A 24628-nucleotide genomic window follows, 5' to 3' on the forward strand; every position below is an offset into this window, starting at 1 on the left:
ACGGCTAAAAACATCAAGTGAAATTGGTTATGTCAAGCGATAACGGTTGCAACAAGAGGCCTTGAAGATTCGGGGGAAGTTGGCAGCCGAAGTTTCGACATGCAGCTAACCAAGCTCGCATTAAGTACACTACACATCCCCCCGCACACCAAACAAACGTCACGTACTTACGTTGCCGCTCGCTTTACAGCAAAGCGGCCTCCACGCAACTTCCTCCCTCGCCCAAAGTCCCAAACGACTCTGCCAGAACGCTTAGAACAAGCTCGAGCATCCCCAGTACTGCTCAACACCAAACGCACCCGGCTTCTTCCACGCATCATCCTCGAAGCTGAAGATAACGCTACGGCTCCCAGTCTCATTCAAGATGCTCTCAATCGCCGCCTTCTGCTCGCTGTGTCCCGGCACCGCCGCACCGTTTGCACCGCCCTGGCTAGGCCAGCCGGTCTCGAGATTGTAGGCATCCTTGCCCGGGCAGCACTTCGCAACGAGGTCGAGCTGGCCCTTGACAAAAGACCCGGCACTCTCGGGGGTGACGCCCGCGTTGAAGAACGGCTGGATATTGGCCGCAACGACGTCGATAACGCCGCACAGAGCACCAGCGTTCGCCTGGAGGATGTTCAGCGTCTCGGTCGTCGTGATCGGGGCAGTGCACCCGGAGCCGGTGAACGCGGCGCGGCACTCCCCAATGAACGCCGCGAGCTGCTCAGCCGAGCAGTACCCGTTGAAAACAGCCTCGTTGCCAACGACAACCATGCTGACGAGGTGCCACTGCTTCCAGGCAACAATGGCGTTGACCTGCTCGCGGGCCTTGGGGATCCCGGATCCGTCGATGAAGACGCCGATGATCATCTTGAGATTGTGGGCCGCGCAGGCGGCGCCGATGTTCTCGAGCCCGGAGCAGTCGGTCGCGTAGAGGCGCACGGTGGTGAAGCCTTTGGCGGCGATGGAGGCGATGTCCGACATCACTTCTGAGGCGCCCTTGCACTGGCCCCCGGAGGTGTAGGGCGTGTAGGTCATGGCCCACTGGTTGCCGTTGGTGGGGATGTGGCCGCTGGGCTTGGCGGCTTCGGAAGAGGTGGGAGCAGGGGTGTAGGTGGAAGGAGCCGAGGGAGTAACGTAGCTCCATTCTGGGGTCGAGGTCGAGTGGGCTGCGGAGTTGGTAACCGGAGGGGTGTAAGGAGCGGCCGGGGCGGAGCTGGTGGGGTCCTCTTCCTCGGACTCGTCGCCGGAGGTCTCGGCGTCCGAGTCGTACTCCTCGGCAGGGCCGGTAGCAGTGGGTGGTGGAACAGTGGCACTGCTACTAGACATGCCAGAGGAGGTGTACGGGCAGACGTAAACTTCCGAGGTCGCGGTCATGGTCACGGTCGTCTCCGGAGCGGTGTACGTGCCCGGCGGGTAGGATGTGGGGGTTGGGTAGATGCATGTGGTAGTCTCGCTGACGGAGGTGCTGGTCGGGTCGACGAGAGTATAGGTACCGGCAGATGGGCAGACATAGGTGGTTGTCTTGACGACGCTCGTCGTCGTGCTGTCAGTGGTCTCAACGGTCGCGTATGGGCAAGTGACCGTGGTTGAAGTGGTAACAACGGTGGTGACGCCGCCGTAGGTGCAGGAGCCCGGGGCGCAAACAGTGGTGGTGGGAGCGCATACGGTGGTGCTGGAAGTGAGAGTCACGGTTGTGGCTGGGAATGTATACGTTCCGGGCGTTGGGCAGACAGTCACAATCGGCGTGGGGGCTGGGTCCTTGCTCGAGGAAGAAGGCACAGGAGACGGCGAGACGTGCACTGTCGATTTGACTGGCGGTGGGTTTGGCACCACTGTATTCACGTTAGCAAGCTGTTTCTACCTTTCCCCGTCTAGCCTGTACGTACGCGTCGGCTCTCCGTAGAAATACGTGGTATAGGTAGTGCATCCGCACGTAGGATACGGAGCACCGGTGCCGAGAGGCGCACTCGGCATAGCCTGATCGGTGCCATACGGCATCTTGGATTGCCCGTAGTTCATCCTGCGGTTATGAAGACCAACATGGCGGTCATGGAGGGATGCGGCGGCCGAGCCGGCCAAGAAGGCAACGATAGCAGCCTTCATTTTGACGGTATTATTGAGAGTATTAAAATAGATTGAACAATATCACAGAACCTGACGATACGAAGGAGTGCCCGCTGAACGAGTGAAGCGGTAATAGAGTAGAGAGTGACAGAAGCACAACGTCAACTGTTTGATAGAGATGTCCCGAAGTCGACCTAAACTTGAGAGAGCCACCAGCAGCGAGAAGTCGGCTTTTGCATGATAGGAAATGAGTGAGCTAAAGCCGTAGGGCGTTAGCATCAGGGGTAACCTAGAGATTGGCGTGGGCTGTCCCGCTCACTGTCCCCGGGGCGTTCGGCGGCTCAGCAAGCGACCAAGGCGAGCTATTCTCGGGGAACCACTCCATGTTTAGCTAAAGGGAGGCAAACATAGGAAAGGTAGACGAGGAGTGGAGATTGCAGCTGGCCGGGATAATCTGGGGAAATCATCCGAAATGGTCAAGGCTGGCTGGGCGGGCTAGACGTGGTTAGGAGCAATCTCGCTTTATTAGGAACGTGACGGTCCGCAACAACACCAGCATCGCTGTGCGGTCGGGACGCTTTAGAAGCGCTCGCCTTTCCTGAGTGGGGCAGGCGGTGATGCCTCTGTTCTGCTGATGTTGAGATCCATGGATGGGGAGATGCTGATGGAAAGCTCACTGTCTTGGATCGACAAAGGAGCCGCGGAAACTTCGGCGAATCTCTGCCCTTCGACAGAGCGTTCCTGATCACGCTGATTAACGCTATGGATGCTTCAATATTGAGCCCACCTTAAGCTTCACTGCTCCGACTATTGGAATGCATGTTGGAAATAGAAGTCGCTGGAAGCGAAGGGTTTCGTTACTTGATACGACGGCAGTTTGAATTTCAACGCGATGTGAAAAGTAATACTGAAAGTTGAGAACTCTATTCGATTACAAGTAGTATCTCTATGGGTATATGGCTCTGCTCGTTCTCTGAACAGCTCCAGACGGTTGCTTCGCAGGATCTTCACTTTGAGCTCTCGCCATTGCGAGTTTTGAGCTTGGTCCAGCCGTTGACTCCCCGCGCTCTACCAGCTTCCGTCTGCGCCGATTCCTGCGTCACCGTAGACTGGCTGACAACACTACCACCATCTCGAGGCTTGTCTGTAGCCTTCTGCGCTCGGGCTCCTATCACTTCCGGCTCCTCGATCAACGCTCCCTCCGCATCTGCCCACTCCTTCTCATCGAGCATCTCCCACTCGATGTTCTGCATGTTCTCGGCAAGAGTGATCTTGACTTTGTCGATGAGCTTCGTCGGCGTTCTAGCCTGCCAGTCCCGCATGTAGTCGTTGCCAGCCGCTGCTCCAAGGAAGGAATGCGCTGTGCCGTGAGAGAAGTGGCCGACCGTTACGCTTGGAGATGATAGGAGTGGAGTCGCTTGACTGTCAGGCGCTGGAGTGACCGACCGAGAGCTGTTGTGGCGGGTCGGAGCTGGCGGTCTCGCTACGAGAAGCTGGTGGAGGTTCTTCCCCATCTGGCATATTGCCTCTAGGTCCGCGAACTCACTACGCATGCCCTGTGTGTAACAGAGCCAGGCAATGTCCCATGCCAACAGCGTGACACCTTCCACAAAGACGGAGTACGCCGCCGGATCCTCCTTGACGAGCTTCGGTAGAGGGCTGTGGATGTAGAGAGTTCGTGGTCTCGGAGGCGGTCGTCTGTGCTCAAGCGTACGCGATGCAGCGGGACTGTTTGTGGACGACGCCGGCTCGCTTGATCCTGGAAACGATACGTCACGCGAGGTGTAAGAGGAGCCCAGTGAATATATCGTAGGTAAAGGCCAGTCCTTGTGAGGGAGTACGATCTCTGCAGGAAGGCGGAGGCCGAGGTAATGAGAGATCTGGACAAGGAGGCGGGCAACCAGAGTTAAAGAGGCCGTAAGCTGGCGAGGCGAAGCAGCTGTCCGGAGTTAGCGATAGCTCTCGTAAATACAGGATTGCGGCCATGCTCACTGTGCAGATTCCTGAGATCGGTAATGGGAATACCCCCAATGAAGTAACCCATCTTGCATGTGCCATCCCTGCTCATACGCTTTTGCTCTTTCAACCCAGCCAGCTCCGCCGCAGCCCTGCACAAATACATCCTCGCGTCCACAGTCTGGGTATGTGTCCGCTCCAGCCTCTGATTTGCGTGTCGTACACTCTTCAAGACCTTCTCTAGCTCGTTGTTACGGCGTGCCTCGACATCGTGGTTCGCGGAGGCAAGGTCGGAACAACGCCGAGCCATGGCTTCTTTCCTTGCTGCCATCTCCTTCTTGACCTCCTCCATCTGCCTTTTGAGGAGCTCCACTTGCTCAGTAATCAGGTTAATACGCTCTGCAGTTTGGGTCGTCTCTGCTACGGTCCGTTCGAGTCTTAACTTCTTTGAGCTCTCGTGGGTGTTGACCAGCAAGCCCGACAGCGAAATACTCTGAGCAGCAGGATCGGTCGTGCCGTTCGCCACAGCCTCAACATGCTTCCCCAGCTTCTCCTTGTCGAGTAGGGTGGTTACATGCTCGATGCGCAGCGGGTACAGAGCAGAACGCGCGCATGTTGCGCAGTGTAGCGGCACCTTGGGCCCAAGGCCTTTCCCACATATGTCGCAATCCATCTTAAGTCACTTCGTCGGCGAAAGGCTGGTATTCGTGGTTGGTGAGTCTAACGTTGCGGACCATGGTGGGTATATGTTTCGACTGCCTGCCTGACGGCTAACGGTCCATGGAGAATTAGTAATAGTGAACCTGTTGGAGATTTCACACTTCAGCAGCCGGCGTATGGCTAGCCATGTCTCGTACACATGCGTCTGTGAAGAATATCTCAGTCTCTGTTGTATGATCCTTGGGCGAGGGAGCATCTCGGTCAAGGGCTTGTGACGACTTCAGCCCTGTGAGATGTTCGCTGCCGTATCTGGACTAGCGTTTTTTTGACGCGACCTCACCGCGACTCGTGATTTCCGTTTGATGCTCCAGCACAGGATTATCGAGTACCTAGGTAGCCTCGCAATGTTCACTGAACAATGAACAAGGCTCGATGAGCAGCAGCCTGCCATCGTCTCCGCCAGAAGCCGCACTCTCGCTCAGTGGCGCCAAACACGAGCAAAGTCTTAGCCCACCAAACGAGGTAGAAGATTACCATGTTATGAGGCCCGACGATGCCCAGAAGACATCCGGAGAAGCCTCGTATCCAAGCAGTAGAAACTCAGGCACGCCGACGCCTGGAGACCTTAAACAAATGCCATCAACACCTCCCACCAGCGCGCACCAAGGCGCAAGTCAGGGACAGAATGGAAGCAACAGCAGTCAACCCCAGGCAGACACTGTACCATCTGATCAGAGCCCGGCGGATGAGAAAATCCCTGACTTTGACTGGGACGATCTACTCATCAGGTACCATAAAGTCATGGAAGCGAGGAACGCCGAGGAAGAGAAGGTCTACGCGGAGTTCGCCAGTCTGATAAACGTAACGTCTTCTAAGCCGAGCACTTCTACACCCCCTGACAGCTGTATCAGTGTTTCACCCTCTGGGCACACACGACGTCCATCCATGAAGTTGATCGCTCATACAAGCGGTAGGATTCTTCAGTCGTGTCACCAGCTGTCAAACACTTACGCATTAGACTACAGACTTAGGACGCGTATTGAACATGTACAGCGTTCTGAGGGCCAGCTTGAGCAGAAGAGGCAGCACTGTATGTTCCTGCCACGGCCTCATCGTGGATTAAGCTAACCCCAGTCTGGATGTACGGGTTGTGGCAGCATTCGAGAGTGCGATGAAGCTCCTTACCGGATGAAATCTCGAGCTCTAGTAACAAGTTTGGGCCATCCAGATGCCTTAAACGCGATTAAAGCACCGCAATTCGGATTTCAGCTTGCATTGCCCTGGACCAACTCGCTCAAGCGAGAGAGGAACTGCCACACCTTTCCGACCGCTTCAGACTGGTCGCTGCGCGTTCGCGTAGTGGTTGTTGAATCTCGAAAGCTGGATATCGCTGACCAAGCGCCATGCCAGGAGGTGCATCCGGCACGATGTACGATCTTGTAGTATCCTTACGTTCGTAGGGTTGTTGCAAGAAGGGTTCGTGAAGGTGTTGCCTGGGGGAGAAGAACATGCGGCTACACGGCGGCTTTCGCTTTTGCTTTTGCTTTTGCACTCATGTACCCTAATGTTTCTTGCTGCGCTAAGAAAGATAATGGGTGTTTGCTATTACGTCCTCTGCGGAGGAGGCAGGCAAGACAAGGGGGCGTATCTATGGCACAGGGCTCTCAACAGAGAACCATCACTGCTACCACGCAAACTAAACGCTAGGTATTTCCTCGAGATATATCAGAAGCAGGTTTGCAGTGAGCGCCTCCGCCTGTGATTGTACGCACGTGACTTGACGTTACTCAGCATGGAGAAACTTCCGTCCGGCGCTGGTAAATCCCGGCATCCTTGCTGGACCCTTAAGCCAATCGTGATAACGGGAGATCGCGCTTGCGTTGAATCCGGTAGAGAGGCGCATCTCTGCTGGCCCTTGTCTGCTCTCGATGACAGCCCTTCCGAGGCTCTGAGAGAGGCATCGTGTAATTAAAGAGGCGACAGCCACATTTACTCCAGCCTTACGCAAGCGTCAAGAACAGTTTTGTGGAGTGGAAGGTGATGGAGTTGAGGCTGATAGGAAGCCGAAGAACATGGAAAGCCGCCGAATTTTGGTTTTAGCGCGCCCAAGATAGAAACCCCGGTTGCGCCTCGCCTCGTAGCAGTCTTCAAACTTCAACAATAAATCCTGCCTGCCTACCTTCAGCCTTGCTGCAGCCTACACGACCCACCCAGCCGCTTAGACACCTTTCCGCGTAGACTCCTACCTGTCTACAGCGAGAACCCGCACCCAGCAGTCTTCTAGAAGCTCCGCGAAGTAAGAAATTTTCCATTCGTTGGCGGGCTACCAGCCTTACGGCACCTCGCTCTGACAAAGCGCCAATACATCCGAGAGCGTTCCAGTGGTTGGCGCACTCGCTTCTGGCTCTCAATATATAGCTGACACTGAGTGAAGAACAGCCTCAGCGCTGCGATCTCCTTCAGTCACCTACCGAGCGCTCTAGACCTCCTTCGCGGGACGCATTCCTAGACCCTCTCCAATCCCTCACTCTCTTCGAGCCTCGACTCCAAAGCGCTCACAACCCGAGATTTCCCAAACATGGTGAAGGAAACAAAGTTCTACGAGCTCCTTGGGGTATGTAACTCCAAGATTCCCTGCAATGGCACGAATTTCACTAACGAACTCAGGTGTCACCAGATGCATCCGACTCACAGCTCAAGTCTGCGTACAAGAAAGGCGCACTAAAACATCATCCTGGTATGTGTTGCTCTCAAACACTTGCACTCGAGCGACTGCTTACAATCTGACAGATAAGAACGCACACAACCCAGAAGCCGCAGAAATCTTCAAGGAGCTCTCGCACGCATACGAAGTCCTCTCCGACCCACAGAAGCGCCAGATCTACGACCAATATGGCGAGGAAGGTCTTGAGCAAGGCGGTGCCGGCGGCGGGGGCATGGCAGCAGAAGACCTCTTCGCACAATTCTTCGGTGGTGGCGGCGCATTCGGCGGCATGTTTGGCGGCGGCGGCGGGATGAGGGATACCGGCCCAAAGAAAGCGCGGACAATCACCCACGTCCACAAAGTATCCCTCGAGGACATCTACCGTGGGAAAGTCTCCAAGCTTGCACTCCAAAAGTCTGTCATCTGCCCGAAGTGTGATGGCCGTGGTGGCAAGGAGGGTGCTGTCAAGAAATGTACGGGCTGTGATGGCCGTGGCATGAAGACCATGATGCGACAGATGGGTCCTATGATCCAGCGCTTCCAGACAGTCTGCCCAGACTGCCAGGGCGAGGGCGAAATCATCCGCGACAAGGACAGGTGCAAGCAATGCAACGGCAAGAAGACGATCATTGAGCGGAAGGTGCTGCATGTGCACGTTGATAAGGGCGTCCAACCTGGCACGAAGATCGAGTTCCGGGGTGAGGGCGACCAGCTACCGGGCGTGGAACCAGGCGACGTTGTGTTTGAAATCGATCAGAAGCCGCACCCTAGATTCCAAAGGCAGAAGGACGACTTGTTCTACCACGCCGAGATCGATCTTCTGACCGCGCTGGCCGGAGGCACACTTTACATCGAGCACCTCGATGACCGATGGCTCACAGTCAACATTCTACCCGGCGAAGTCATTGCACCTGGTGAGTAGCTAATTCCCCGCATCCTATTCCGCGAGCTTCATGGCTAACAGGCACCAGGCGCCGTCAAGGTCATCCGCGGCCAGGGCATGCCATCTTACCGTCACCACGACTTCGGCAACCTTTACATCCAGTTTGACGTCAAGTTCCCCGACCGTATTGGCAGCGCTGGTGAAGAGGGCCCAGAAATGACCCCAGAAGACGTCGCTGCGCTTGAGCGTATCCTGCCACCAAGAAAGGACCAGCAGCTACCACCTCGCGACGCCATGCTGGAAGACTATCCACTTGAGGACGTTGACCCGACGCGAGAGCAAGCGCGTGCGCGGGGCGCCATGGATGAAGACGATGACGACATGCATCCGGGTGCTGAGCGTGTGCAGTGCGCGTCCCAGTAAGCGGGTCTGCGGTTGAAGTAATGTATCATGACATCGACGAATATCCGCCATGGACGAAGGGCGACACAGAAACGCTCCGTGATTCTTTTCCCGGAGCCACTCGCATGCTGGTAACGTTGCAGCTGCGCTTGGGCTGGCAGCAGGAGAAGCGAAGCGGAATGCCGGGCATGCGATTCATTGAGTTTTACAGTTTGTTCTGCGGCGTAGGGCGGGTGGATTACTTTTTGCCTTCGATCGATACTCATAGACGGCATCTAACCTTGCATCTCTTTCTTGTTTTCGTCCCTTTTCATCGGAATAGAGCAGCATCTTTGCGTGCATGCTGACGGCACTCTTACCATGGCGGGGTCCGAAAGTTTCTTTTGCAGCTTCGAAGATCCAATTGTAGTTAAGTGAAATTATACTTCTTCCAATCTCAAGCTGTGACATGCGTTGTCGAATTCAGACTATCCTCAAACTTGCACACTCGTGCAATATGTTGACCTAACAAAGATGTAGGTAACTGACTGCAATGCCACAGTGTCATCAACCTGGAACACTCCGGTGTATATCAACACTGGCCAACGGCACAAGCTGAATGCTCAAGATTAGATGGAAATTATAAGAGCAAAGGTCAATATCACGTGAGCACCGCCTCTGGGACCTCGGAAGCATGCCAAGCATCTTCAATCCGTGCTTAGCGGGCTCCACTGCCAACACGAATTCAAACATGGCCGGCTCAGTCATCATGGCTACTTCAGCGGAGACGCTGGAGCAGTATGATCGCCAAAGCTTACGAACACCCCGTTGATGGGCACACCGTCCTACCAGTTCTTCGTCCTTTCCTCCCCGACAGTCTTCCCTTGTACCGCCGTCTACAATTCCCGTACCGAACTCAAAGCTCCTATGTGGTAGCTACAATTCCGCCGCCAGACATTCTAGCAGAAGACGCAGCTGGAAAAGTGCCTCAATGCTTCGCCGTAGCCTTCCTCGACCGCTCCCGACGTCCCGAAACCGAGCTCTGGATTTTCCTTAGCGGGCAGGTGCCAGGGCGATGCAGCGGCCCCCCGGGTGACGGCAACAGCTGTCCTGCGTGCAAAGAAGCTGTTCTAGCAACCCTGCGGCACATCAGCACTCTCCCACTCCCCGAACCCGTCGGCCCTGCCCTCGCCTCGGCCACTGAAAACGGGACCACTGATACAACCTCGCAAGAGGAACACCTCCGCCACCGCGACTCGTCGTTCCCCGTCTCGTCGTACCTCTCCCACCTCGCGTATCCGTCTATCCTCCTCCTCGGCGCCGCGCACGATCTTCCGGTACGCATCCTAGAGCAGGCCAACCTTATACGTACCGAGTGGCCGGGGATAGGTATCCCCTACCTGAAATACATCTTCCGGCTCTCAGATCTCCCTCCGCCGCATGAGCTGCCGCAGGATCTTCGATGGGGCGAGGTCAGAGGCCAGGACTGCGCGCTTGTGCAGGCCAGGAGCGCGATTCCGAGGACTGTGGATACGATTATGCGGATGCCGAGTGTGGCGGTCTTCTCCTCTTCCTCCTCGTCCTCCCAGGACGGCATGAGATCTGTGGATGAGAGGCATCGAGCAGGGGGTGAGCAGCTGGTAGCGTGGGCATTCATGGGGCTGGATGGCTCACTGACGGCGTTGCATGTGGAGGCGGGGTTTAGGGGCCGGGGACTTGCGAAAGCGGTTGTGGGAAGGCTGTTTAGAGAGCATTTGAAGGTATTTGGAGAGATCGGGCTAGAAGACAAGGGGTGGGCGCATTCGGATGTGGCGGTCGAGAATTGGGAGAGCAGGGGCGTTGCGAAGAGCTTGGGTGGTACTGAAGGATGGGAGGTTTTCTGGGTTAGAGTTGATCTAGAGAAGATAGAGAGACGAGCTGGCGGTTAGGCTGTCCAGGTCTGTCAGCCGATGACTTGTAGACATAACTGAGGTCCCTTAAGTAGGATCCTGCGTAGCAAATATTTGTCTTAGTCACGTGGTAGCCGTTCGCCTAGTAAGTCATGAGTGAATGGGGGTGAAGACACGCAGTCCTTCACGCCCATCAATCAGCAGTCGCTACTACAATCCAAGGTCTCACTAACGACTACCAGGAACTGTCCTCTCTGCGCGTCAAACAAATGAACGAACAGCACAGGTCGAGATAGCCGCCAGAATTTCAAGATGCCAAAGCACCTGCAAGTGACCCCCAACATAATAAAGCTCCAGTGTCTCGCTGCGCTCAGCTAACAAGCTTGGTAGGCGCTTCACCAACGATCCAGAATATTCGGACCTCACCGTGCGTTGCGGACGAGAAGTCTTCTATGTACACAAGTACATCGTTTGCAATGACCTGGAGTACCTCAAGAAGGCTTGTAACGGGAAGTTCAAGGTGAGCATGCATTGCGGCACCGTGAACAGCTATGAGAACACCAGCAAGCTGATAAGCAGTAGGAAGGACTAACGAATGTCATCGAGCTCCACGACGATGATCCGTCGGCAATCAAGTTGATGCTGGAATGGATCTACAGCGAAGAACTTGCCTACTTCGAAGATGATAACCCTCCCAACTTCCACAACATCACTATGGATGGCTTCCGTCTGTACGTGGCTGCGTACGTTGTCGCTGACAAGTACGGCGCGGAGTCTTTGAAAGAGGCCATCGAGAACAGATTTCGTTGTTGCTTATACCACACGAGCCTAGCGCACGAGCTCGTAGACGTCTCCCGGCTTGTGTATTCCACAGTCCCAAACCAACAACTCCGCGACATCGTGGCAGTGGCTTGCGTAACCAGGTGGAAAGACTTGTTGAGACATGATGGCGACGGTTCCGCTTTCAAGGCGTTGCTCGAAGAATGCGAAGAGCTGTGGAAAGACATGGCGCAGGCTTCCCCTGGAGTTAACACATGCGCCAGTTGCTGGCAAAACACAAGTTAGCCTGTGCTTGGACGAGCAGTGTGAGCTATAGATCATGGGGGCTTGGCGACGGTTGATACCCTCTTTCTACATGGTTGAGCTTGAGAAATCATCACTTTGTATCTACTTGGTTACCAGGCAGATCAAAGATGCCTCAGGTACCTGTGCGTGGGAGAGCTAAGATATTAGACATCTTTTGCTCTTCATCGCACGAAATCTGGCTAGCTGTTAGCCTGTTACTCGATTGACAAAATCATAAGTCCGGTTTGGTCATGAAACTAGTGTTGAAGAAGCCCAATCAAAGGTGTGGCAGCGCACTTTTCGAGTGGCCCTTGGACATTGGGATTGATCCTTTGATCTTCATACATTACGTGACTTCGATCGAAGTAAACTAGCCGATTCGCCTTCCTTGTCTCACGACGCAGATGCTGTTAATCCTGAAGTGGGATTATCAGCGCCGGAATCTCTTCAGTGTGCGCTAAGGCGGATGATTACGATGTGGACTTCCATAACCGGATCGTTGACAAACTAAACATGTAAGAATTCTAACTGTGTATCATATAGATACTCGGTTGAGTTGTTTGACCATTGAACCGAGCTTCTTCATTGCCAGGTCCGATTCCATCAGACTATCTATCTAAGGAAGATCGGGTTGGTCAAGCCCAACATGGATCCCGTTCCGTTGCGAACCTCCACCCTGATCCAGTCCGCATCCGGCAGTTGATATTCGATATCGCCGCCGCCTCGGATGTTCTCCTGGTGTACAATGCCCTTCTGAGAGACAAAAGAGGCTTGACCTCCATCCAAACCTTCAGTCCGCAGCACTGCTCTTGCGCCTCCTTTAGCGTCTACACTGTCTCCAATCTGGGTTTGCCGGTGGCCGTGTGTGCTGACAGACAAGTGGATCTCCATGTCGGGATCACGCACAACATATGCTCGTCGCCTGCGTACACCATCCAGTATATCAGCCGTGGCCAGACTCTCAGCTCTCACTACTGTAGTCGGCAAGGCAACAACATCGGGATCGCGATGCGCGTCACTTCCACCGATGGCCGTAATGTGATAGCCGTTGGCCAGCATTTCCTGCCACTTCGAGACTGCCAGTTCGTCCGTCCTGTCCCACTGCCCGTTCCAGACCTCGATCGCGTCCCAGTCATCGTAGCTGAGAGTCCAATTGCACGCACCGCATGCGGCAAACGGATGGTTGATCGAGACGACTCCGCCACTTTTGCGGACTTGCTGCTTCGTCTCCCTGAGGCCTGGTTCGTCTTCCGGATGATACCGGAAGTCTGTCCACTGCCACCAGTTGAGGCCGAAGGCATTCCAGTGGCCATGGCGAGTAGTCACCTCGATACCGCGGCCGATCAGCAGGTCGGGTGGAGCGACAGCTCCCCAGATCAGGTTGGATGACTGAGTGTTGTGGTCGGTGCTGAAGAAGAAATCTAGTTCCCGCCGCTGAGCGTACGCCACGATCTCCTCCGGTGAGTACCTGCCGTCCGAGTGATAGGTGTGCAGATGAAAGTCTCCACGATACCACGCTCCTCTGTTCATGTCGAAGTCCTCATCGTCGCCGGGGCCGACCCTGTCGCTTGAGAAGGCGGATTCGAAGTAGGATGTGACTGGCTCAAAGCCAATCGTTACGTTCAGTTCATAATCGATACCAGCAGGGGTAGAGGTGTAAGGACCCAGGATGACATTCCATTCGCCCGGCCAAAGGGCCCCAGCAATGTATCCAGGCGTAGCACCCGCTGGAGAAATGGTAAAGTTGTTTCTGAATCCGCCGGACCAGCCTCGAAATCCGGTCGTGCCGTTCTGGCCATCGGCAATGTTGTAGCCACGGGGGTCGAAGATACCGAGATCCAATGCGTTTCCCTGGCCTCTTTGCGTGTAGTTTTGAAGGACGTAGAGAGATGTCGCACCAATGGGTACTTCAAATGGAACATACACAAAGGTGTAGACCTGGTCCGGATTTATGTGCCCTCTCAAAGTCATATTAATGGGCGCCGTGTCGGAGATAACACATTCAACAAGATTGAAGAGGGCCAGAAGACCCAAACTCAAACAGAAACACCTCATCGCCGCGATTTGAAGCTATGGGTAGTCGCTCCAGGAAGAAACGTTGAGAAAAGATCAATGAAGCGATCAAGAGACTCAAGAGGATGGGAATTGTCCTGAAATACATCTCCACTGTCCACGGACCATGACGAAAGACTGTAGATCCGAAAACACATGAATCTCCAGAGCCAGCTCGTGGGATATTCCATACCATTCATTGGTGCTACACGGCAAGAGAAGAACCAAACCAAGAGCACGTGGGAGGATAAAAGACAGGGAAAGCTGTAAGCTCACCTCCCGTCCGTCGGTTTGAACTCAGACTAAGAATTGAGTCGCAAACCTTCAAAGAGTTTAGCACGTTTCGGCACGCATGTACCCCGCGTACCACATCATCTAGTCATGTGACCGAGCTCTCCGAGGTTCAACAGGTGTCATAGCTAGATGCACGTAGAGACTCCTTCATGCCGCCCGAATGCATCTAGACGTTGGACTTGGCAAGGACGTAACGGTGATCCTGCCACAGACTATGCGCCTCTGGAAAATCAAGATAAGAAAGTGACCAAGTTCATAACTGACTAGCTTGAACGGATGTAGAGTCCCGTATTGATGGAACGGCAAATGGCATGCGTGCTGTTCGAGAGGTGACCAGGAAAGGCAGCGATCAAAACATAGACGCCATTCAAAACCTCACCCTCGCACAATCATGCCTGATCTCGGCTTCCAGAAACGCGCATTACCCAGTGTAAACCTCCACGCCAGTTGGTCCCTTGCCGCCATACACGCCCTTATCGACTCCTGTAGGTAGAATGTAGTAGTGCGCACCATCTCGTATCGCATCGACTGTACTGTCAACCTTGGACCCTCCGTTCCGGTCGTTGGAGTGAGCGGTGATGGTATGAGACGCTCCTCGTGCAGTACCCCAACGTGCGCTTCTTGACCTTCTCCTTACTTGGTACAGGCCGTACCTAAGTCATCCCAGAAATCATAGAATTCACCGATCAGTCCTCTAAGAGCATCTCTGGTACTCTCGAAGCTGAGCAGTTCCTGGAGCCTTGGCACGCAAACCTCTGCTGCCCACTTTCGAACTAAGTAGTCAAAGTCCCCGTGGGTATTCGAATATGCGAGTTTCGTGCGTTGCAGGAACTCGTCGGCCGTTGAAGCGTGGCGGAAGTAATCGCGGATCTTAGTCTCTAGCTTGTCCTTCCAAGACAGTACATCGTAAATTCCTGCAGCATGGTACTCTTCGACGGTTTCGTTGAAGTCTTCCTCGCACGTGATACTACCGGAAACGACGCCGGAGTACATGTACTGCAACATAGCTTGAACTTGTTTGCGATTGAGAAAGAGCTCAATGGTACCGCCATGCTCTTTCTGCATCTTGTCAGTCCTCTCGCTGCCTTTTTCCCGCGCCTCAACACTTACCGTTGCCTCCTCGCTAAAACATCCATCAAAGTACTCGGATTGTCCGTAGACGATGATCCTGTGGACGTGGAAGGATTCGCTCTCACAAACGACGGTGAGATCAGAGAATTTCGGGTCGTTGGTGAAGGTCCTAGGCTCATTAGCTCGCCTAAACAATCAAGTGAATAGATCTTCCGACAAGACGTACAGGGTCTGAGGCATCTCGAAATCTTCCGCGTCTGTTTGGTCTCTTGACTCTGGTCCAATGTTCCGAATTTCCGTTGCTCGAGTGGGGGAGGAAGACGGAGTTTAAAAGGTCCTGACACACGTAACTTTCGTTTGCTCGCTTGCGCAGGAAAGATTTCGAACTTCACTGACGCTCACTCAGAGTGCATCTGTGCTTGGCTGGGCGAAGTGAAATCATTCTCGGTGCAGCTTTAGTCTTGGAAATAGCTTTCATGAAGCCGTACCAAGGGTGATTCACTTCATTAAGGCGGTGCCAGTGCCAGACCGCGCCACGAATGAAAGGTGGGAAAACTGCTACTTCTTCGCAAAAAGATCTACGGACCATTTGAACGCTTCCACACTCTTTCAAGAGCAACAAATAAAAGGGCGTTGAGTGGAGGCAAGGAGCCAACACAACCGTGAAGATGCCCCAGAATATGTGAGTCTAGTTCGAGAGTTTGTTCATCTGATGCTGCAGAATCGAGCTCACAAGCATGCCTAGCCCCTTCGAGAATGACCCGGAATTTTCCGACCTCGTCCTCCGTTACCAGGGCAAAAAGTTTTACGTCCACAAGTTTATCCTCTCCTTTGAGTGCACCTGGTTTACTTATGACCTCAATGGCGATTACAAGGTAGGCACGAAAGCCGTGAAAAGGAAGCGATGACAGTTCAAGGGCTAATGAAAAGCAGCAAGAAATCGAGCTCGAAGACAAGAATCCTGAAGGGATCCATCGCATGCTAATGTGGTTGTACAGCGGCACAACCTACCCCGTCGACTTCAGCAGTACTGCGGAAGACATTCGTGTGTGGATCGCAACGTGGGTTACTGCCGTCAGATACGATCTGGGCGATCTTATACAGGCACTAGAATCTCCACTCGAAGAATCCAAGCCAAGTGAAGCGGAAGATCTCCTGCGCTTCGCCAAAATGGTGTACTCCGCAACCGATGATCAGTATCCTCGCAGGTTCATTGCAGGCATTTGCAAGTCAATGCTTCCGGAACTGATCTCCTGCGACGGCACCGGCCAATCATTCAAGGCGCTGCTCAACGAGTTCGATGATCTGTGGATGGACTTAGCCAAGGCTGATCAGCATGAATGGACTACTGATGCTTCGGCTTGAGCTGGAGACCCGCTATGAGCTGTCACTTATAGGTTTCCGGAGCCTTGCAAGGCGAACTAGGGCACACGAAACATGGAACATCTGGAAGTAGGACTTAGCTAGCAAACCAAAGACCTCACCGGTTAGGAACGTGCGCAGAACCAGGCAACACTTCAGAACTCAGACGATTCCTTGGCAGTGTTCTCAGAAATTAAACAGCAAGGGCGGTCAGCTGTCGCTTGCGCGTTGATGGACGCTTGGGAGATTGATTGAGGGTACACACAAGGCAGAGCGCATCTGCAAACAGAAGTCAGCTAGCAAGCCAAAGATTTTCATTGCAGGAACAAGGTATTTGTGAGAATGCGTCATGAAAAAATTAGAGTGTTGTTGTTGCTTTTTATTCCTCATCGAGGAACTCAGGGTTAAAAATGTCTAATCATCCGCAGGGCAGGGTAGAGGTGAACAGAGAAAACAGGAACGTACCACAATCACATGCCCTAGCAAGAACATCCAATCGCTATGTCAGTGCCGACGACAAGTGTTCACATGCAGCATGCAGTTCATTAGGTTCAAGTGTTTTTCTTCATCGCCGAGCTTGTCTAGATTCAAGAAGCCGCACGTTTCTCTTCGACCGCAATCACAACCTGCCACAGCTACTCTAGTCATCACCGAACAAACCGAAGCCCATGTCCTCATCCTCCTCCTCTTCTTCCTCGTCCTTCTTTTCCTCCTCCTCGACAGGCTTGGCCTCGTCCGTAGTAGTCGGGGCATCACCGCCAGACGGAGCAGAACCATACTTGTCGGGGTTCTGGATGCGGTCTTTGAGCTCGTCGATGCCTTCCCAAGAGTAGTCTGTCTCGACGGCAACGGCCAGCACATTCTTGTATGAGTTGACGAGGGAGTGCATGACGGACGGCAGGGTGGGGAAGTTGATGGCGAGCGAGACCGTCGCGATCGTGGTGATGGCGCTGGTGAAGGCCTTCAGGAGCTGCGACTCCTCGATGTCGAGGACGCTTGCGGCGAAGGTCTGGCCCTGGTCGTAGATCTGCGAGATACCCATGCCGTAGGTGAAGGGCGAGATGTTCAACATGTTCAGAAGGGTGGCTTCTGAAGCGCCGACTTTGCTGCCGGCCTCGACGATCTTCAGGTCCGTTGTGATTTCGATGGTACCTCTGGCAATCTTGGTCGGGACACCGAGAGCCTGGAAGAACGAGGTCTTGCCGGGCTCCATACCAGTGTTACCGGCCGGGACGAACACGTCGAGAGGCGCAACGGCGCCGGCACGAGCGGGAGCGGCGACACGGTTACTCAGAATCTTCTCGCGGGTCTGCTTCAGGTCGCCATTGGTGAAGACGAACCCAACGTTGCCCCTGACGTGCGGCAGGAGGCGCTCATATTCGGGGAAGTCGCTGATGAAGCCCTTGATGGCACGGCGGACCTGATTGACGCGCAATGAGAAACTGTCTAATGGCTTCTTGATCGACGTTGTTTGCTTACCACTGGAAACATTTAGGTCAGCATAGCAATCCTCACGACAAGAACTCACGGGCAAGGGGGACTAACTCGTGTTCTTGCCCATCAATACGACACCCTCACCCCGCAGGGACCTCCGAATCTCTTCAAGCCCATGAGTCAGCCAATTGTAGACGAAATGTAGTTCCAGGTCGGTATACCGTGCATCTGCTGCGAGGACACATTGTCGACCTGAAAAAACGCGTCAGTTCTCCAATTCGGAACCTAGCATTGGCGGATCCTGTGCGAAGGCGCGAATGCGAGGAGTGTAGAAGAAAGTTCGCTATGCGATGGACCAAGGTTTCGTACGTACGGTGACAATGAAGATGGACTTGTACTCTTCGAGAAGGCCTACTTCGAGTCAGCGCTTGTGCCTGTGGAGAGCTGCAGCATCCACTGCCAGGGCTATGCGAGAGTGATTGCGCCTGGTGGAAGAATCAACTGACCCTTCAGTTTATCGAAGTAAACGGCCTTGTTGTTTGTCCTGCCCCCCATGTTCTTTAGATTAGAATAGGGATTTTTAAGGTCAAGATTGTTGGTGTTGTTGTGCTCTCGTTCTCTGTTGCTGAGATGTCGTTGTCCGTCGTTCAAAATGGCTGTGTTGGAGGTGTTGCAAGCGAGGCGCTAGCGCGCGCCAAGCCTCCGCCAAATGTTCCTGAGAAAGGCGCAAATAGCATCACGAATTGCATCTGCCTTGTCAATAATGTATTTCCAGCCGTATCAATGCCTTCAGGCTTGCTCACCATCGGAGGGCCCGCGCACATCTATGCTGCTTGCCGCCAGCGGCCCGAAGATTCTGTCTATCAGCCTTCATGATGGAAGTCTCCTGTCAACCTGGCCCGAAACTGCATCAACTTCTACAGTGAGTAATCCGTATTAGTCTGCCTCGAAGAAGAAACTACAGAGTTGCCTGTGTTGAGATGCTTTGTTGCAGACATGAACATGAGTGAAGGCTGAGGCTAAGGCTCACTCAGGAAGGGGATCAGGAAAACGAAGAGCCGGAAGGACCTCCCGGAAAGAGGAGGAAGCTTGATGCTTCGCCTGAGAAGTCTCCGAATGTAACCAAGTTACTCGTTTCGCACTCCAACGAACATGTCGTTGCCGTGACTGGCGAGGACAAATGTGTCCGAGTCTTTGCGGTCAGCTCTAACGGGAACCTGGAGCAACTGAGTCAAAGGTAGACCAGCTAGATGATGCGTTAGCTGAGTACCGGACACTGACTTTGGTAGATGCATGCCCAAACGGCCCTGCGCGATCGCTCTCACAGCCGATGATAGCACGATACTATGTGGCGACAAGTTCGGAGATGTATACGGATTACCCCTTTTATCATCACCAGAGGCAGATGCGGCCGCAGCACGCCAACAAGAGGAGGCAGCAAGCAAATCATTCGTCCCATCCGCTACTAATCTCACTGTCCACTCTGGTCGCAATCGGAAGGCGCTCGAAAACCAACTGAAGTCCGCAAACCAGCAAGCCAAGACTAAGGAGCCGCTCAAGTTCGCTCACGAGCTGCTGCTGGGTCATGTGTCGATGTTGACGGATGTTGCATTCGTGGCCTTCGATGAGGCGACATCGCTGGATCGCAAGCCTCGCAGTTATATCCTGACATCGGATCGAGATGAGCATATCCGGATCTCGAGAGCCCCGCCGCAGGCTCATATCATTGAGGGCTATTGCCTGGGTCACAAGGAGTTCGTCAGCAAGCTCTGCCTACCTAGGCCAGGCATTCTCGTCTCTGGCGGCGGTGACGACGAAGTGTTTGTCTGGTACTGGCAAGGGCAAGACCCACGGTTAACAGACAAGATCAACCTGAGAAAGGCTGTTTTCAAGGCGCTGTTGAAACAGCCGGCCCAGGGCGCTACAAAAGTGGCAGAGGAGGACGTCACTATCGCTGTGTCAGGCATGTGGACGTTCGAAAGCGCCGCACGTAACGAGGTAAGACAAGTGTGGGCTCATCTCGAAGCCTTGCCGAAGTTCTATGGAAAGCACGACGGATAACACTTTGCACAGACAGATGTTCTGGTCGCTTGCGAGGGTGTTCCCGCTCTGTTTTATTTCTCGACCCTCAATACCGGAGCACTCCAGCGCGGAGCGGACCTGAAAGTCCTTCCCCTAAGCGGTAATCCTGTGGACGTTGCTGTATTAGAAGACTCAATCGTTGTCTCAATTGACAACTGTCACGAATCAGGTTCCATCAGCGTCGCGCGTCAGGACCAGGTACATGCGCATCGTTTGAACAGAACCTGGCCAAACACTGACAAGAGCTACAGACCGCAACATCCCGTCTTCAAGCTTTCGTGTATGCTCCAAACAGCGAACATGACTTGGGCTTCTCTTGGCGGTCGAACGAGAAGCTCGACGGACACCTGCAGAAGGCCAATAGCCAGCCAACTGCAGAGTCAGCGCCAGACCCCAAGGCCTTAGTGGACTTGCTCTACGGGATTGAGAGCTTGAGGAAGCGCGGAGGGGAAGAGGTTGAGGGCTCGTGAGAGAGTGGATTGTAAGACACCATAGGCACCATAGGGCTGGGACGGTCTGGCTGGGCGGGTGAGTAAGCGGCGGTTGGCAGGGGCGGAGACCGGGCGGTGATCGCAAATCTGATCGTCACGAGTCATTCGCCGCAGATGGCGCAACATGCAACCCAGCGTTCCACGGATTTTTTGGCCAACGGCCGCCCTCCCGCCTTAGAAATCAACGCTACACTCGTGACACCGTATGTACCTGGCTGGTTGTCAACACTCTTCAACAATCTGAATCCAAGCCCCCCACATCCTCTCCATCCACGTCGCACACCCACTGCCTTTTAGACCGCTTCCCTGCCGTTCTCACTGCAGAACATCACCCAGTCTCACCACCGTCCATTGACCCACTCCCGACCCTACAGAGACGGAGGCGACAACGACGTCACACTCGATCTTGAGTCAATAGCCGCCAAACTGTTCGCCTCGGCCTTTCGACGAGCGGCTTCCTCTCCCCTCCGCTCCTCTCTCAGCGTACCACTCGCCGCAGCAGCGTCTTTTCAGCAGAGACAGTCGGCGACTGCGAAACTTCCCCCAGTAGCTTCATCTCTGAACGGCATAGCCTCCGGCGCGCGCAAGATGCATTCGAAGCTAGTCAGTAAGTCAACTCCCGCTCTCTGTTCCCGGCCATTCGATGCTAACAGTGGCTGCAGTTATCGGGTAAGTCGCGCTCAATCTGCCTTCAGAATCATAATCGCGATGCGTCTATGGGAAGAGAAGATAAGAAAGAGAATACTAACCGTCTTATCGTGTAGCTCTGGCCCTGCAGGTCACACAGCAGCCATCTATGCCGCGCGAGCCGATCTCAACCGTACGCATACCCCCGTTCAAACAGACCAGTCGAGATGCTAACATAACTGCAGCCGTTATGTATGAAGGCTTCCTGGCCCTAGGAATAGCAGCAGGCGGTCAATTGACCACGACCGACGAGGTTGAGAACTTCCCAGGCTTCATGAGGATTCAGGGCGCAACACTGATGGTAAGACAACCTTGTTCGCCCCGTCTGCGGCGGATCGCCACTAACACTCGTATCCATCTAGGACCAAATGCGCGCCCAATCCGAGGCATGCGGCACAGAGATCGTATCCCAAACCGTCGCGAAAGTCGATCTTTCCTCCCGACCCTTCAAGTACTGGTTACATCCCATGGGCGATGACGTCGAGATAGAGGAGGAGACACATACGGCAGATTCGCTCATCATCGCCACCGGCGCGAAAGCGCGACGACTGGAACTCCCGGGCGAGGACAAATACTGGGGTAATGGCGTCAGCGCATGCGCGGTATGCGACGGGTCACTCCCAATGTTCCGGAATCAGCCGTTGGTGGTCATTGGAGGCGGCGACTCAGCGGTCGAGGAGGCGATATATCTGACAAAGAAGGCGAGCAAGGTGTACGTGCTGGTACGGAGAGATGTGTTGCGAGCGTCGAAAGCGAATGCGCGGCGCTTGACCACGAACCCGAAAGTCGAGGTCCGATTTAACACACAACCAAAGGAGATTAAGGGTGAGGAGAAGAAGGGTGGTCTCATGACGACGCTTGTGGTTAAGAACGGAAAGACCGGTAAAGAAGAGGAGATTGAGGCCAAGGGTCTGTTCTACGCTGTCGGACACGAGCCGGCGACTCAGCTGTTCAAGGGACAGCTCAAGATGGACGAGGATGGATACTTGATCACGGAGCCGGGAACCAGTCTCACGAACGTAAAAGGCGTATTTGCGGCGGGAGATGTTCAGGATAAGAAGTACAGGCAAGCTGTGACGAGTGCAGGTAAGCCCTTATCCATTAACGCTTTCCGGTACCAGAGAAAGCGATCTAACATTCACATGACAGGTTCCGGCTGCATCGCAGCGCTCGAAGCCGAGAAGTACCTCGCGGAGCAGGACGGTACTGTGGAACCGGAGCTCGAGGCCGAAAACCAGGCCGAGAAATCACAGACGAACGGCATTGTACCGGAGTATCGCTCGAACCCGCTACTCTAGGGTCGTCACCTGTGCATCACCTCTATTCATCCTAGACCCTTTGCTTCATCGGGTGTTCAGAGTCGCTCTCAACGACCCTAGGACCGCCCTTCCCTGACCTCAAACCATCTTGTCATCGCATCTCATTAGATTAGATCCGGAGATCTTCGTGTTCTTGCACTGCGCCTAGAGAGGCGCGCTCGCCTTTGGCTTTCCAGCATTGATCTCGATAGGACCTGTAGAAGGCTTAGTTCGGATTAGACCGTAGCATAGTCTGTGCAAGGCAGCACAACATAGAAGGGAAGGGCATAGCGGGCTGCCGGATGTTGGGATTAGCCCGTGGAACAAGGCCTTGCTATTCAATACAGTTCTATTTTCTATCACCCGCTGTATGATTGTGTATCTCCTGGAAGAAGTGCCGCAGATCATCAGGATCTACAAAGGGCGTGATACCGTGCCCTAAGTTCGCTATCCACCCCTGCTTGCCTCCGCCGAAACCCTTCACCATCTCCTTGACGACAGCGGAGATCGCCCCCTTTCCTCCGTACAGCACACCGGGATCGGCATTGCCCTGCAGGACCTTGCCATGTGTCTGCGCTATGCTGAATGCCTCCGCTGGATCGTGCAGCCAGTCCAAACCGATGACGTTGTAATTGGTGTTACATAGGTCCTCCAGTGCGTACCAAGCGCCCTTCGCAAAGACCGTCATAGGCACCACCTCTTCTCCGAGCTCTCTCAATCGATCCGGCAGGTGATCAGCAATGTACTGCAGGTAAGGCAATGCGAAGACCTTGAAACTCGACGGCGACAGCTCCCCCGCCCACGAGTCAAACACCTGAATCATCTGCCCACGCGTCAGCCTGCTTGCGTCCGATATCCCTCTGCACGATCATACCTGAGCACCAGCCACAACCTGCAGCGCCAAGTACTCAACACACAGCTCCGCGATCTTCTGCAACAGCCGCTTGCTCTCCTCCGCATACTTGTACACCCACGTCTTCGCCCGCACATACATCTTGCTCCCCCCGCCCTCCACCATGTAACACAGCAGCGTCCACGGCGCGCCACAGAACCCCAGCAGCGGCACCCTCCCCGCCAGCTTCTGCCGCGTGAGCGTGATCGCGTCGTACACGTAGCCCAGCTCCTTCCTGACATCGACCTCGCGCTCCAGCACCTCGCGGTACTGCGGATCCTGAGGCGTGAGAAGCGGGTGAGGGAAATGCGGCCCCTTCTTGTCCACCATGACGACTTCCATCCCCATGGCTTGCGGGATGACGAGGATGTCTGAGAAGATTATGGCGGCGTCGATGAGGTTGGCGTAGCGCTCGATGGGCTGCAGGGTCAGCGTCGAGGCGATTTCGGGGGAGCGGCAGCAGGCGAAGAAGTCATGATTGCCTTTGGCTTCGTGGTATTCGGGGAGGTAGCGGCCGGCTTAGGGATATCGTTAGGCGCCTGGATGGGGGTGGGGGAGGGGGAGAGATTGGGTGGAGGCACCTTGCCGCATTACCCACATGGGGGGGCGCTCGACTTTCTCGCCTATAGTGATGGTTAGAAGGGTTGAGATTGATGGAGCTTGGAAGGGGTACCTCGTGCAGTCCGCAAGAGCAGATCGTTCTGCATCGGCGCGAATTTGGGAGACATGGTGGTGGTGGGGTGCGATTGAGCTGCTCTGAAGCTTGAATACTCGTAAGATGCCCCACGATGAAGACATCGGATGGAAAATGTACCGGGGTGCTTGCCCCGCGCTAGTCAAGCGAAGCTTTGTGGCTTTGTGGCTGCTGTGGCTGCCGTGGCTGCTGTGGCCGTGCTTTCAGGGGCAGAAGGCAGCAACCTGCGGGAACAAGTGGAGCGGTTTCTCGGAACATCAATCAAAACCCATCTGAAGCTTCAAGGTTCCATTTCACGAAGAAGTCCATCTTGTGACTTAGCGTGTGGGAGTCTCCAGATGCTACATGAAGCCTGAGAAGAAGTCTGTCCAGATCACAAAAGATCTCTAGACGACCTGATCCGTTTTCATCCAGTCAGTTTTTGTGTGACCATCTTTTGTGTCGCGACAACTCTCGCGATATCGCCATCCTCGTCGTATTTTTGAAGTTCTCAGACTTTGTCAGGTGGCATGGTCTTGCGTGCTACTCGCCTTTTATATACAGCCCGTCCGCTGATTCAACTACCTCCATCTCAAGCGCCGTCTTTTTGCCCGTTCAGACGCATCTCAAGTGCACCATGGCGTCCGCCAACGTCGCATCGTTTGCAGAGTCCATCATGGAGATCAGAAGGTCAACGGCGCGGTGCAA

The 24628-nt window shown here is 54.4% G+C and overlaps 11 protein-coding genes across 11 annotated transcripts; 5 read left to right on the forward strand and 6 right to left on the reverse strand.

The window, feature by feature from the left end:
* Positions 1–252: 252 nt before the first annotated feature.
* W97_03440 (uncharacterized protein) lies at positions 253–2085 on the reverse strand (the record flags this gene model as incomplete). The annotated part of the gene is made up of 2 exons (XM_007781337.1): positions 253–1814; positions 1869–2085. The coding sequence occupies 2 exons, from the start codon at positions 2083–2085 to the stop codon at positions 253–255; spliced, it is 1779 nt and encodes a 592-aa protein (XP_007779527.1).
* Positions 2086–3053: 968 nt separating this feature from the next.
* W97_03441 (uncharacterized protein) lies at positions 3054–4675 on the reverse strand (the record flags this gene model as incomplete). Its single annotated transcript, XM_007781338.1, has 2 exons — positions 3054–3985; positions 4039–4675. 2 exons carry the CDS (start codon positions 4673–4675, stop codon positions 3054–3056), a joined length of 1569 nt encoding a protein of 522 aa, XP_007779528.1.
* Positions 4676–7240: 2565 nt separating this feature from the next.
* Positions 7241–8672, forward strand: W97_03442 (uncharacterized protein; the record flags this gene model as incomplete). The annotated part of the gene is made up of 4 exons (XM_007781339.1): positions 7241–7276; positions 7330–7399; positions 7453–8280; positions 8338–8672. 4 exons carry the CDS (start codon positions 7241–7243, stop codon positions 8670–8672), a joined length of 1269 nt encoding a protein of 422 aa, XP_007779529.1.
* Positions 8673–9430: 758 nt separating this feature from the next.
* Positions 9431–10558, forward strand: W97_03443 (uncharacterized protein; the record flags this gene model as incomplete). The annotated part of the gene is made up of 1 exon (XM_007781340.1): positions 9431–10558. The coding sequence occupies one exon, from the start codon at positions 9431–9433 to the stop codon at positions 10556–10558; it is 1128 nt and encodes a 375-aa protein (XP_007779530.1).
* A 1638-nt stretch (positions 10559–12196) lies between these two features.
* Positions 12197–13555, reverse strand: W97_03444 (uncharacterized protein; the record flags this gene model as incomplete). Its single annotated transcript, XM_007781341.1, has 1 exon — positions 12197–13555. One exon carries the CDS (start codon positions 13553–13555, stop codon positions 12197–12199), a length of 1359 nt encoding a protein of 452 aa, XP_007779531.1.
* Positions 13556–14351: 796 nt separating this feature from the next.
* W97_03445 (uncharacterized protein) lies at positions 14352–15241 on the reverse strand (the record flags this gene model as incomplete). The annotated part of the gene is made up of 4 exons (XM_007781342.1): positions 14352–14458; positions 14584–14989; positions 15041–15170; positions 15228–15241. 4 exons carry the CDS (start codon positions 15239–15241, stop codon positions 14352–14354), a joined length of 657 nt encoding a protein of 218 aa, XP_007779532.1.
* Positions 15242–15738: 497 nt separating this feature from the next.
* Positions 15739–16366, forward strand: W97_03446 (uncharacterized protein; the record flags this gene model as incomplete). The annotated part of the gene is made up of 2 exons (XM_007781343.1): positions 15739–15876; positions 15935–16366. 2 exons carry the CDS (start codon positions 15739–15741, stop codon positions 16364–16366), a joined length of 570 nt encoding a protein of 189 aa, XP_007779533.1.
* Positions 16367–17003: 637 nt separating this feature from the next.
* On the reverse strand, positions 17004–18352 carry W97_03447 (60S acidic ribosomal protein P0; the record flags this gene model as incomplete). The annotated part of the gene is made up of 5 exons (XM_007781344.1): positions 17004–17844; positions 17905–17962; positions 18019–18049; positions 18171–18208; positions 18304–18352. 5 exons carry the CDS (start codon positions 18350–18352, stop codon positions 17004–17006), a joined length of 1017 nt encoding a protein of 338 aa, XP_007779534.1.
* A 271-nt stretch (positions 18353–18623) lies between these two features.
* Positions 18624–20349, forward strand: W97_03448 (uncharacterized protein; the record flags this gene model as incomplete). The annotated part of the gene is made up of 5 exons (XM_007781345.1): positions 18624–18719; positions 18832–19034; positions 19087–19804; positions 19871–20077; positions 20131–20349. 5 exons carry the CDS (start codon positions 18624–18626, stop codon positions 20347–20349), a joined length of 1443 nt encoding a protein of 480 aa, XP_007779535.1.
* A 609-nt stretch (positions 20350–20958) lies between these two features.
* Positions 20959–22355, forward strand: W97_03449 (thioredoxin reductase; the record flags this gene model as incomplete). The annotated part of the gene is made up of 6 exons (XM_007781346.1): positions 20959–20977; positions 21033–21039; positions 21135–21190; positions 21243–21358; positions 21420–22143; positions 22207–22355. The coding sequence occupies 6 exons, from the start codon at positions 20959–20961 to the stop codon at positions 22353–22355; spliced, it is 1071 nt and encodes a 356-aa protein (XP_007779536.1).
* Positions 22356–22704: 349 nt separating this feature from the next.
* W97_03450 (uroporphyrinogen decarboxylase) lies at positions 22705–23975 on the reverse strand (the record flags this gene model as incomplete). The annotated part of the gene is made up of 4 exons (XM_007781347.1): positions 22705–23178; positions 23230–23765; positions 23829–23870; positions 23921–23975. The coding sequence occupies 4 exons, from the start codon at positions 23973–23975 to the stop codon at positions 22705–22707; spliced, it is 1107 nt and encodes a 368-aa protein (XP_007779537.1).
* Between the last annotated feature and the right edge of the window lie 653 nt (positions 23976–24628).

Source organism: Coniosporium apollinis (genome assembly GCF_000281105.1).
Source record: "Coniosporium apollinis CBS 100218 chromosome Unknown supercont1.14, whole genome shotgun sequence".
Lineage (NCBI taxonomy): Eukaryota > Fungi > Ascomycota > Dothideomycetes > Coniosporium > Coniosporium apollinis.